The sequence below is a fragment of the Halichoeres trimaculatus genome, unplaced genomic scaffold (assembly GCF_033239565.1).
Source record: "Halichoeres trimaculatus isolate MK-OKI-2021-1 unplaced genomic scaffold, fHalTri1.1 fHalTri1_scaffold_21, whole genome shotgun sequence".
Lineage (NCBI taxonomy): Eukaryota > Metazoa > Chordata > Actinopteri > Labriformes > Labridae > Halichoeres > Halichoeres trimaculatus.
Window position 1 is genome coordinate 3,714,357 of NW_027437199.1, and position 13,443 is coordinate 3,727,799.

At 39.0% G+C, this 13,443-nt stretch overlaps 1 protein-coding gene across 1 annotated transcript in view; it reads right to left on the bottom strand.

The window, feature by feature from the left end:
- Positions 1-258: 258 nt before the first annotated feature.
- ptprb (protein tyrosine phosphatase receptor type b) overlaps positions 259-13,443 on the bottom strand; it is a 32,160-nt gene continuing 18,975 nt past the window's right edge. Inside the window, exons 24-39 of the mRNA XM_074698386.1 lie at positions 12,585-12,863; positions 11,022-11,171; positions 10,671-10,810; positions 9,640-9,883; positions 8,978-9,083; positions 8,671-8,751; positions 8,331-8,348; positions 8,105-8,186; positions 7,576-7,666; positions 3,984-4,060; positions 3,739-3,873; positions 3,488-3,610; positions 3,231-3,394; positions 2,987-3,122; positions 1,476-1,596; positions 259-1,097 (exon numbers count right to left, since the gene is read on the bottom strand). Coding sequence (XP_074554487.1) covers positions 1,075-1,097; positions 1,476-1,596; positions 2,987-3,122; positions 3,231-3,394; positions 3,488-3,610; positions 3,739-3,873; positions 3,984-4,060; positions 7,576-7,666; positions 8,105-8,186; positions 8,331-8,348; positions 8,671-8,751; positions 8,978-9,083; positions 9,640-9,883; positions 10,671-10,810; positions 11,022-11,171; positions 12,585-12,863 — 1,970 coding nt within the window. The 3' untranslated portion in view covers positions 259-1,074. The remainder of the gene's footprint in view (positions 1,098-1,475; positions 1,597-2,986; positions 3,123-3,230; positions 3,395-3,487; positions 3,611-3,738; positions 3,874-3,983; positions 4,061-7,575; positions 7,667-8,104; positions 8,187-8,330; positions 8,349-8,670; positions 8,752-8,977; positions 9,084-9,639; positions 9,884-10,670; positions 10,811-11,021; positions 11,172-12,584; positions 12,864-13,443) is intronic.

Sequence of the window (13,443 nt, forward strand, 5' to 3'; positions counted from 1 at the left end):
TCATTTCATATAACAGTATAATTCTAAATTGCTCAATATTTACTTTTTTCAGCCTAAATTTTTATTTTATAAACAAACATTTTATTGTCACATAAATTCATGAAACAAATCTTGTCAGGAAAAAAAAAAATCCACATTTGAGTGAATCAGAAAAATCAGGAGCTGAATTATTAACTGCAGGTATCAATAATATTCTTTTAATCGTATTTTATTGATTTTATATTTTATATAAATTAATGAACGTTAATGAAAGTTAGTCACGTAGGAACACATTCTACACGTTGCAAATTTGAACAAATAAACAAAATATTTCAAACAGAAGCAAAAGGAAGTTTATCTCCACAGCTTTTTGGACGATTTATGAACAACTTGATGTTAAAAAAAGTTTTAGATCATACGTAAATCTAAATATACATTCTTAAAGCAGGTTACACGTGATGTCTGAATACAGCGTTGTCGCAGCTACTTGACAAAAAATGTCCATTATACAAAAAAACCTTAAGAGAACATATAATTGCATTATCATGTTTTTTTTAAAAAAAGGAGTATTACACCAATATTTACATACAGCAATATGTGTAAGGTTTTAAATAAACAGCTTATACGGAGCAGTGAGGGAAATCATACAGTAAAAATAGATGGCTCTGTTCCTCCCTGTAACTATTCTGTTAGAATGAGGTTAGCGGTATGCTACCATCGTTAGCTAATGTCAGATCTGAACTCTGTTTTCTTCATCACCAACAACCTGAGGTCAACCCGTTAAGTCTCCTGAGAAAACCCTCAACACACAAAGGTTAAACATTTGCTTTGTTGGACTCGATCTGAAACAGTAAATTTTAATATCTTTATAGTACAAATATTTTAATTTTTCATGTCAATAGTTTTGAACATTATCCGAAAATACTGAAATTAACCTTTAAAAATTAATCCTTTATACATTTTTAAAATTTTATTCACTTTTAGAGATTTTCTGTTTTGCTTCGTGTGTTGCTAACATTCTCTCATTTCTTCCTCTCACATTAAGCTAACGCAGAAATATGTCGTCTCTCTTGGTCAGATGAATATCATCACGATTTAGCGCCCGGTGTAGATGAAATCTGAGGAAACAAAAACAGAAAACTTTGATTTCTTATTCACACTTAAAAAAAAAAAAAAATCAAATTTGAAAACCTTTACAGAATTTGTTAAAAGCAAGAGTTAAACATTTGAAAAAACAAAATAAAATATAAATAGCAACAATAATAATAATAATAATAATGATAGTAATAATAATAATAAAAATAGAAATAAAAATAAATCAATAAATAATTATTATTGTTAAAAGCAAGAGTTACACATTTGAAAAAAAAAAAAATAATAATAATCATTATAATTAGAAGAAGAAGAAGAAGAAGAAGAAGAAGAAGAAATAATAATAACAATACAAAAAAATATCTGGACCACTCCAAAAAGATAGTTTATCGTAGAAATCTCACCACGGCAGTACTCGGGGTTGAAGTTCTCGTAGATGGGGTAAAGAGGATTCTCCTGCTCGCTGCGATGCTTCCTGGCTCTCAGGACGTCCCGCACACACTGGTGCAGGAAGGCGTACTGACACTGAAGACACAAAAATTAATACTTTTAACCCTCTGATTAGAAGATTAGTGTTTAGCACAAGTACAAGTCCCTCCGATCCGAGTCCCAAGCGAGTAGCAAGTCATTCAGTTCAAGTCTCAAGTTTTTCTGTTGTGGTCAAGTCAAGTCACAGGTTATATCTCAGGTTTATACCTCGAAGAGAGAAACCTTATCTTCCTTAAGTAAATGTCAAAAAATACCATTAGATTAGTCTGCAGTTCTGCATGGAATAAACCATATATTCTAATCTTATAATGGAGAGGTATAATTATATTTTAATACGTCGTTTATCACCAGGCACTAATTTAGCTTCCTGAAGAATAACAGAGTGGACTAAATGAAACTATAGCAAGAGGAAAAGTTATTAAGAGGCTAAATGAGAAGGAATTAAGGTTTACCGTGGGAAGACTGGATGTTCGTTACAAAGAGTGATGAAGTGTAGCGCGATAGCGTGGTGAACACGCTACGAGTCGTCCGACTTAGCTTGTCTCAACTCGAGTTGAGTCTCTGTCCTACGTTTGTTTGTTGGTGTTTCGTCATGAGGCTTTTGGTCTTCGGTTCAAGTCTAGTTTGGCCTTTAAAGGGTCTTTTGGTTCTGGTTTTGTCCATTATTTACTGGTCACAGCATTCCTACAATTTTTGACTTGTAATCATTGGTTTTTAAGCCACATTTGTCTCATATTTGGTCGTTTTCTACCACTTTTTCAGTCAAATACTCAGTTTTTGTTTCTTATTTTGATTCATTTTTTCTTGAGACATCAGCCTTACTTTGACCTCTCATCTAAAGGTCTGTAGGTTTTGTTTTTTTCCCTTGCTTACTCGTCTTTTAACTGACATTTTGAGGTATTTTAATCTCCTTTTGTCTCTTTTCCTGCGTTACGTTTTACAGTCTCCCGGCATTAGTTAAGTGACTGATTTTTTAGTATTTAGCCCAACTTGGATCCATTTCACAGGTCTCTGAGCATCCTGTACTGAGTGGACCAAGGTTTTAGCTCTGTTGTTTATAAACTGGTCTTGTAGCATTTACTGTTTCTTATATTTCAAGGTTTTTAAAGTGCTGTTCCTACAGTTTTAGTTTCCAATTTTCCTTCTGAGTTTTTGAGCAATCTTTAAACATTTTTATTTTCAATGACAGCTGCAATCAAGTCCAATTTATAAGCAGCAACATTTTTCCTTTGAACAGAAAATTGGACTCTTAACGGCTGTCAATGTAAACCTCTTTAAATGCTCTCTTACTTTGCAAACAAGCTCACCAAAACAGCTGGACAATATGCAAATTTTTTTGGTTCATCAACTCTTCAGTGATATTTTTTAAACCTTTTGGTGGTCGTGTAATTAGAAAACCAGAGTCCACCCTCTGAGCGATGCGTACCTCGGTCTGGACCATGTGCTGACGGTGCAGGCGGAGGTCAAACACACAGCTGTACAGGTCGATGGTTCCTTTAGAGTCCAGCTGCTGCAGAACCCGATCCAAGGCGATGAACGTCCCCGTACGCCCGACACCAGCGCTGGAAAACCACCACAGAGACGAGATTAAAGCAGGGAAACTTCAAAAGTGAGAAAACTTCATTCAACATCAAAAAGTTTGTTTCTGAGTCCTCCAGCCTCAGCCGTACCTGCAGTGGACCACGGTGGCTCCGGTGCTCGGGGATCGGTCCACATAGTCCCTAACAGTCCTCACAAACTGGATCAGAGACTGGGTGCTCTCTGGGACCCCGTGGTCGGGCCACACGGTGTAGTGGAAGTGACGCAGCACCCGAGGGTAACTGCAGCTGCTCTCCTGTGAAGATTCATTCATTAAAAACCGTTAAATCAGAGTTTTTCAACTTTTCATCAACGATCTTCATCTTCTGTGAGGGTGAGGAGCAGGTACCGAGGTGATCTTGAACTCCCTGATGGTCCACTCTGGCAGGACAGACTCTGACAGCATCTGAATGACCAGGTCCCCGTAGTACAGAGGCTCCCTGTCAGCAGGCCAGTACTGGTCACACTTCACCTGAGGGACACACGCACACGCACACACACACACACACACACACACACACACACACACACACACGTTGATGAAATCTTCATCCTCTGAACATGCTGGAGAAAACTCCAACTCAAACACCCCTGGCTTACCCGTCCCTTCTCCACACACTGCGTAACCATGACAACGTTGTGGACGCCGTGTTCCCACACCATCCGCCAGAAATCGTCTTTGGTTCCAGGCAGTGGGCCCTGAGTGGCGATGTACTCCCTGCGATAGTTATTACCCTGTGCAAACACACACACACACACTCAGAGGAAGATACCAGTGTGTGTTTGTGGAGGTGTGTGTCTTAATATGTAAGACAGCGTGTGTGCATGTGTGTGTGGGAACGCACAGGCATGTAGCTGGCGTTGATGTAGTCAGAGCAGGGGTCGTCTTCCAGGTACGACAGCTTCAATCTGGTCGAATCGTCTACGAGAAAAACAACAATCATGATCCACATTTGTATTAAAAATCAGTCTTTTCTGGTATTTATCCGACTTTTATCAAAAGGAGCGGCTGTTATTGAAAATTTTCAGCGAAATAATTTAGGTCGAGACAAAAATGCCAAAAATTTTGAGACAGGAACACAATCAGCCCAGTGATTTTTCTCTCTGTTTTTGGTCTCCACCATCTCCCAAATCCAACATCTGAAAAATCAGATCAGAATCAAAAAATCAGGTTCCATATTCTGCAAAAATCACTTTATTAAGTCTTTTAGTGAAATTTGTGGGTCTTTGTCTTTCCTCCCAGCCCACAAAATGTGATATTTAATGACCAGACCTGAACTTCGTAGTGTGAATGTGTGTGAATTTTACATTGTGAATGTAAAATCCTGACCTAAAACGAGCTGTTTGGAATTTGGGGATTTGCTGACGTCAGCGATTCCCTTTTTTAACCAATCAGGAGCAAGTCTGACCTGATTGGTCCACCGGAGCAGATACCCCCAAACCCCCTCCCCACTGCTGGAGAGACCTCTCTCCAGCAGCGGGGAGGAGAATGCCAAAGTTGTAGAGCCATCACTGCTCTGTTTTTGGCTGTAAACAGCCACATAGTTCCATGCTCAAGCTTCCCATCTCAGAAGAAGACAGACTAAGTGTCTAGAGTTCATTTATGAGGGAAATGTTCCAGCTACACTCAGTAAAACTGTGCATGTGTGTGCTAGTCACTTCACGGCCAACTGCTTTTCCAGCTTTGGACAGTCGAACAGAGGGCTAGCCAATAGACTGGTCCTGAATCCAGGGCCATTACCAACCATCCTCCAACAAACCTGGGACCCTGGAAATGTGAGTATTTTAAATGCTGTGTGCTGTGGAGCAGATGGAAGAGATTATCCTCAGTGTCCCCCCTGTCTCTGTGTTAGCTTCAGGATGCTAACTTTAGCTGCAGTTAGCCTGTTGTTTTAGCGTGTAATGTTACGGTAAACGAGCTTCTGTTTTCTAAACATTGTGCACTCGGAGCTCGTGGCGCCACTCTCAGTGACGTGGAAGAGCGGGGCGGTATCAGCGGTGGCTCATTTACATATGAAGGCCACGCCCCCTTAATCAGAGCGTTCTGAACAGAGGGGCTATGAGAGCCTGGAAACAATGCTGCTGTGCTTGATTTATTGGCTTTTTGGACCAAAACATGTTACTACCATTTCATGAAGACATCAATGATCCAGATTAAACTGCAGGAAAGGAGCAGAAGATGAGACCTTTACAAATAATTTAAAATAAACGTATTCCAGCTGTAGTAATAAACCTCTAATATCTGAAAGTAGCTAAAAAAAAACACAGCTTTTTGTTATTTTTCATTAAACAGCCCCGGCCTCCTCCAGCGTTGATTTCACTGACTGAGGATTTTAGTGACAATGTTCGATGACTCCGGTCTGTGAGTCACGGCTGAACTCTTTCACATTAAAACTGGAGAATGATTCATTTTACTACGAGTGTGTAATTACTGAGCTGCTGTTGTAAACACATCACCTCCAATCACCAATCATCTTCTCTGCTCGGCTGCTCGTACACTCGGCTGAACCTTAATGATGTTGTTTGATCTCTGAATCTGACACGTAATCAACAATAACACACACACATGGTATGATTTTACAACACACTCTCAGTCACTGTGTGTGTTATGATCATGGAGTGTAATTAATCTGACATTGTGAACTAATGAAGTCAATAAGAAGAGAAGAATAGCCGTGTCTTGTTTTAGCTCATTAAGCTAATGAAGCAGATCTTAAACCTTAAACACGTCAGATGTGTGTGATCAGTTTTTAGTGTCAGAAAGAAAGACGAGGTTTTTAGAAACGAGACTTCGAGTCACAGCTCAGGTTTTTCTGCTGCAGCTCACACCGTCCTCTGCATGTTAACTCCGCCGCTTATTAATGTTTTTATTGCCTCCAGGTTCGACCCTGGCACTGGTACATCACTGTCGCCATGAGAACAAGAGCTGCCTCGTTAATTAAAGTTGTTAACGATGTCGTCATGATAATGATTTTCACATTGATCTGTTTATTTCTCCCACTAAAGAACTCGACAGCTGCAGGCTTTTACACATTCAACTTTCTTTCTTTTTCCATCCTTGTTTTTTTATTTTCCTTTGATTTATGTCGAGGAACTTCACTAAACACTCACACAGCAAAGCCTGGAAGTTAAAAATGGCGTCCAGGATCAGATAATCCAGCTCATCCTTTACCCACAACTGGATTAAGAAACACAGTAGCAGGGATCCCTCTCTAAACTAGACTCTGTACCACATATTTTGTCCACAGGGGGCGCCAAAATCCACACAAACTGAAGATTTTCAGTCCAAAAATGATCAGTAACCGATGCAGAAATGTTAAAACTGCAGTTCTTTGAGTGTCCACTAGAGGCTGGCTGCAGAAACAACAACAACCACATACACAACAATCAAAAAGATGATTTGTACAACATTAATGAAAATATTAAGCACATGGTTAAAAAGATGGTTTGGGTGTGAATAGCTCTTTTTCTCACACACTTTATGGAGGCAGCATTTTTTTTATAACTCTTTATTTTAAATGTTTATAAATTAACGAGTTTTGCCCATATAAGGGCATGGCTGACAGAGAAGCTAAAGACCTGCTTCTTTACTTTATCCAAACTTAAACAAAGCTAGCTTGAGTACAGAATTTCTGATATAGCCTCCTGCAAACAATGGGATCAAAACTTTGCATCAGAACCAAATGGATGATGTCATCGACACCACATCCGAATATTATACAGACTAAAGGATGTGTTACGCTGTCTGCTTGAACGTGATGCGTGGAAATGAGACACGCGAGATCTGTGTGAGGGAACGTGTAAGGCATTTATGCTTTTTAACACCCCGCGCAGCGTCCATTGGTGTCCATTCCCAAACTGCAGGGGGCGCTACCCCACAAGTGTACGTCTACAAGAATACTAAAAGAACTAAAAAAGAGAGTCGAAGAAGTTTGTATTTGTTTACAACATGACATATCTGTACCTGAGATTTTTCCAGGTTCTTTGAACCAATTTCTCTTCTCTGGGAACGCAATTTCACACCATGAATTATTCACCGCTCGGTTACTATGGCGATCTCTGTGTAAAGAGTCATGCAGATGCCTGTATTTCTGCACTTGGACCACTAGGAGATCCTGTTCTTCTGCCATCTTGTCAGCATTTCTCTGTCCGGCGGGTCAGAAATTTGCGAGTGTGCAGGGTGGGGAAACTTTCCATGTGAAAGAGACTGTGTGAGGGGGTGTAGGTGTCAAAATGTCGTCATCCGTACGCACGAAGCACGACGCATCAAACATAAACCAGCCTTAAGTCAATAACACACGCCTCATGGGTTTAATCAAGATAAATATCTTTATCTAAACTTCTCTTTTCTGTCTTATAAACTAATTTCAAGATTTAATTCAAATCAAACATCTAAACCCAATCAGATTATTGTTTAACGCTGAGTTCTGGACTCACAGGGGAGGATGTTGTTATATCGGTTCTTCCCTCGATTCTCCGGCACACGAGCGACGTCCATCGTCTGGTTACGGCCAACATCTTTCAGATCCTGGAACAAAAACAAGACCATGAACTTCCCTTCCTAGATATTTTTTCTAATTCATGAGCATCAAAATTCAAGTTCAAGCCTTGAAGTGCTTCAAAGTGTCAGCAATTGAACTATGAGTGCTGCCACCTTGTGGTACTCGCATGTTACTACACAATACAGTTTAGTTTAGAAATTTACATAAATGCTAAAAAATGTCAGAGAATTAATCCAGGATTACACAATAATCAAAAAGTACAATCATTTTGTTCAATTTCTGGTTAAAACAGATCATAAGTTTCTTGGTTGGCAGCTCAGCCTTCATGATTTTACGGCAGAAATACGGTCGTTGGTGTTGGTGCCTTTTTTCACACAATCTATTCCCAGTTTTCAGAGTGAGACAAAACTGTTACTGAGTTTCAAAGTGTTGCACAAACACAGCATCACTGCCGTCATCTTTACCTCAAACTCCTCAGACAGCAAGTAGTTGGAGTCGGCCTGGAGTTTGTTCAGGTGGGACTCGAAGTGGCACGCTTTGATCGGACTGAGGAGGCAAAGACAGAGACATTAGGTATAACTTTAACAAAGTATCAGAAATATTGGTATATATTTTACTTCTTTCACAATGATTTTTGCTGGATTTGATTAAAAATACATTAAAGTCTATATTATAAGAAACAATTCTCACCTGGTGACCCGACGGTTGCTGCAAAGAAAGAAAAACAGTAAAAGTTGATCATTTTCTGTGCACACCAACTGATCGTGGTACACTAATCCCTTACAGCACACACACACACACATGAACACACACAGTAATTAACAGATTCTAAGTGTGGTGGGTGAGCGATGTGGTAATCAGAGAAAGAGGGAGAGCTTTATTGGAAACTGATACTTCATGCTCTCACATATTGGACGGAGGAGGTATTGGAAACTAATTTCTCTCTCTGTTGCATACTGAAGATAAATAATTACACACACACACACACACACACACACACACACACACGCACACACATGCACGGTCTTACCTCCTCACGCCCACATACAGCCCTGAAGATGGAACCTCCTTCCACATACTCATCCGCACCACCGGGTTTTCCTGGACAGCCCTGCACACACAAACACACACACACAAACACACACACACACACACACACACACACATGCACACACACACACACATTAATTACTGCATGAGAAAATGTGATTTCAAAACAAACGGCACGAAACAGCTTCAAGTTTGTTTTTATTGGGAAAAAGTAACTGTAAAAAATGTCAGTTTCAAATTTTTCTGATTAAGTTGACAGGATTTTATGTGTGTTTTTGTCCACTCACACTTTCCGTAGTCGCTGTCTGTAGACCAGCAGAGAAACAACAGCCACCATCATACCGATCAGGAACATCCCGGCACTCAGACCCTCAACGACACCCCCTAGAGGCTCTGGTAAACAATAACACACAGGTTGAAAAAAGTTAAAAGTTGGGACAAACCCACGTCGTCACATCATTTTGATTTCGTGTTTAGCGGTTAGCACATCCAAACATCACTTCCTGTGACTGTTTCAAAATAAAAGCCTTCTAACATTTCCTAATGAGGCTTTTATTCTGAAAAATGTCCATGTAAATATTTTGTATAATTTAGCACAGGAATTCAAATGTAACTGCTGCCATCTTGTGGCACTTGTGTGTAACTGCAAATTACAGTGAGCCTGAAATTGAACATTTTTAAGGACTAATCCAATTAAAAAATAATAATAATTCTTGAATGCTGTGAAAGTTTTATATGATTTAAATGTTAATTTTTTAGCTTGTTTGATTCAACAAAACAGGAAATTTATGTTTATCAGACGTTTTTAATCACACCTGTCACTTCCTGTTTTTACTTGACGCCAAACCCACATTAGATTTAAGCACATAAATGTCCCAGTTTTACTTTATGATTTAAGTCATTAGAAAATGAATCTGTGTAAATCTCGACGTGTCTGTTTCTGACTCACCTGCGTGCGTCCTGAGCGGAGCAGACAGGTAAGTGTCGGAGAACAGCGGCTCAGGAAGCTCTCGATGGTTTTGGTCAAAGAGTCTGGTGAACGCTCGGACGCTCAGCCTGTACGAGGTTTTGGGTTTCAGTGGCCCATCGCAGAAGCCGCCGTAACTGTCGCTGAGGTAGAGGTCGTCGTCATGGTAATGATCGCAGGTTCCTCCGAGACGATCCCCGCCTGCTCCAAGGTTCACCTCGATCACCTGAGGAGGAAACTCACGTTCAATAACATCAGTCATAAAAAACAGATCCCTTCATTTCTTAGACTGTGTCAGTATTTTTTATAATCTAAATATATGTATTTAAGTTTTCAGGTCATGTCTTCTTCATCATCACTGTTTCCATTTGTGTTCAGTAAGAGTTTTTTTTCTTTAAGTTTAATGAATCTAAAGGTTATATAACCAGCGACAAAAAAGTTGCTGGGACGTTTTTTCAAGTTTTCAATTTTTCTTTTTTGTATGAAATGTACTTTTAAATCATCTTGACTCATTGTTGAGTAACAACAAAAATCTGTTTATTTCCCTTTTTTATTTTTTATCTATTTTATTTTTTTCATTGTAAGTCCAATTCCAATTTTTTTTATGAGTGACATTTAAACTTCAATTTGTATTATTTATGTAATTTATTTATTTTGGAATAAAATAATTTTGCTTTGATAATTTTTGAAGAATTTTTAAGATTTTTAAAATTCTTTTAAATTATTTTTTTAACTATTATCATGTTAGTGATTTATTGAAATTATTGGGTTATTTTTCCTTTATCTTTAATTTTTCTTGATATAACTATGACTTGCCTGTTTTATTCTATTACTACTTCCAAATGCAATTTTTAATTTATTTTTTATTCTTAAAATGGATAATGCTCCATGGATAAATAAAGTTTGATTGATTCACAATTTATACATTTATTTATTTTTTTTATAAATGTATACCAACAGCAATTCTGAACTTAAAAAACATTTGATAATAAAGCTACCTTGTGCTTTATTACCTGTGCAGGTGAGGCCTCAGTGTCCGGTGGGCAGCGGCTGGAGAAGTAGGCGGTCTGATACACTCTGACGGAGGAGTTACTGATGTAGTCACGGTACGAAGGCAGAGGGTGGCGCTGGTCTGGCTGAAGCATCTCATTGGCTGTCGAAAGAGAGACGAACAGTATGGACAGCTTCAGTGACACAAAGACTTTAAACAGACGAACAGTGAAGGGTCGATTCTGTTCAGGAAGTTTCAGTAAAGTTTACAGTTTTTACTTTTAAAAAAGCTTTTTTTCTATTATTTATTTATTTTTTCGTACAAAGAGTAAAAGTGTTTCCAGGTTAAAGCATTTTTAAAGATTTCCTCTTACTGTCAGACTCGGCCACGATCACAGCGAAGTATTTGACGGCTCCGTTGGCGTCGCTGAACCAGGAGCAGTTGAAGCGGAACAAGATGGAGGACGGCGTGACCTTTGAGGACTTCTCGCTGACACGTACAGTGGAGGGCGGGACTGGAGGGCCTGAAAGGAGAGAGACCGGTCAGACAAGTCCTAAAAAAATAATAAAAATCACTCATGTGTTTTTGAATTTTCTTTCTCCTATTTTTTAATTAAATTTCTCCTATTTTTTAGATTTTATTTCTCCAAATCTTTTTATTTTTATTTCTCCTATTTTTGAGATTTTATTTCTTCTTTTTTTATTTTTATTTTTCCTTTTTTTTAAGATTTTATTTCCCCTATTTTTTAATTTTATTTCTACCATTTTTTTACATTTTATTTCTCTTTTTTAATTTTTATTTCTCCTTTTTTAAAATTCATTTCTTCCTTTTTAAAAAAATTATTTCTCTTACTTTTGAAATTTTATTTTTCCTTTCTTTATTTTATTTCTTTAATTTTTTTAATCCTTATTTTTTTATTTTTTGGGCCTTTTTTCATTCTGGTGAAAAACTTAAAATAACATAAAAAATTAGTTTTTAATTCCACCTTCTTAAAATAATGTATTTATTATCTGATTTAAATAAATGGTTAGTTGTAAATATAAAAAAAAGCTTAACTTAAAATGTCCATTTCCAGTTTCCATTTTTTTTTATAATACTTGGATTTTTTATTTGAATTTTCCTTTCCCTGTTTTTTGTCTTTTTTTTATTTTTCCCCCTTCACTGTCTAAAAAACTTTTCAGATAATTATTTTTCATTATTTTTTCTCCTTCTTGCCGTTGATGGCTTTTTCTTTCCCCTCGGTCTCCTCTGGTTCAGTCTCACAGTCTAGTTGTGTCAGGATGATTTATAATGCGACACAGGCGGAGGCAGGAAGGAAGCGGGGGGGCTGTGAGGAGGAGAAGTTTAAACTGTTTTGGGTCACGCTAACTTTCTGAAGGGAGAATCAGAGTGGATCGACACAAAAGGAGCGTGTTTGTCGGTTATTTCAGGCGTTTTTGTGTCGACGTTTTTTTTCTTGGTGGTTATTTTCAGCAGCGGGGGTCCGTCACACCTGCTCATCTTGAATTCAGACGTGACCTGGATTTGATGCGAGTCATCTCACAGTGCGCACGGCGTCCTGTCTGACAGGGAACAGACTCTGAAACGCCGCGCTCAGGTCACCTGGGACAGGTGTGAGAATCAGCAGATCGTCTGCTCACCCTGTCCGATCTCTTCTGCGCATAACTTCCTGTTCATCAGGCTCTGAGCTGTCTCACTGTGAAATTTCAGATACAGAAACTGGCTGTGTCTTTGTGTTGTTGCATTTAATGGAAGAAAATAAATGTCTGAATTAATCAAAGGAGGAATAAACTCCATTATCTCCTTCTCTGCTCCCTCTGTGGCTCCGTGTCGCTCCCCCGTGAGTCGTCCTATTTATTTAACCACCAGACTCGACTACAGCACCTGAGGGAGTGTGTGAGTGTGTGCTTCAGAGTGTGTGTCTGTGTAAACTCACGGTCTATCATAGTGACGGTCGTGTGTGTCGCAGGTGGACTCGTCTGCCCGGCTGACGACACCCTGACCGTCACCGAGTACTTCCTGTACGCCTCCAGGTGGTCCAGCCTCACCGCCGTGACGCCGCCGGCCAGCTTCAGAGCAGAGGTCAGCTCCCCGTCTTCGTGGCGCCGGCACTCCACCTCATAGGAGTCGAAGTCGGAGGAAGGAGGCGACCAGGAGCAGGAGAGGGAGGAGGAGGAGAGAGGGAAGCAGTGGATGGACCTGAGAGGAGACGGACCTGAAGGAGAGGAGGGGAGGAGACGAGGATGGAGGGCAGAGGAAGGGTCACAGGGAAGAGATGAAGAGGAGAGGAGAAAAAGGTGATATTCAAGAGAAGGAAAGACAGGGAGGAAGGGGGTTAAAAAGAAAAGGAGACAAGGGTACAAGGGAAGAGTAGATCAGACATAGGAAGAAAGAGAAGAAAGGGAAAGGAAAGAAAAAGTATATAAGAATAGGATGACAGGAAGGAACAAGGAAAGGTAAAGAAGATGGGAAAAAGAAACGGGCAGGGAAGGTGAGGGTGAAAAAAAAGTTTTTTTAGGTGATGAATTAAAAAAGTAGAGGTGGGAAGAAAAGATGCGAATGGAGAGATGTTAAGTAAAAACAAAAGTTTTCAAAGTGAAGGAAAAAAAGTAAAAACATAAAAATATGAAGTCGAAGAATCAAAGTTAAGTTAATTAAAAGATGTAAAGTGATTTAAAAAAAAGCAAAAATAGAAGCATTAAGTGAAAGTAAAGTAAAAATAATGACAAATGAGTAATGAAGTCAAAAGAAAATAAAAAAGAACAAAAAGTATATTAAAAATAAAAGAAAACAAA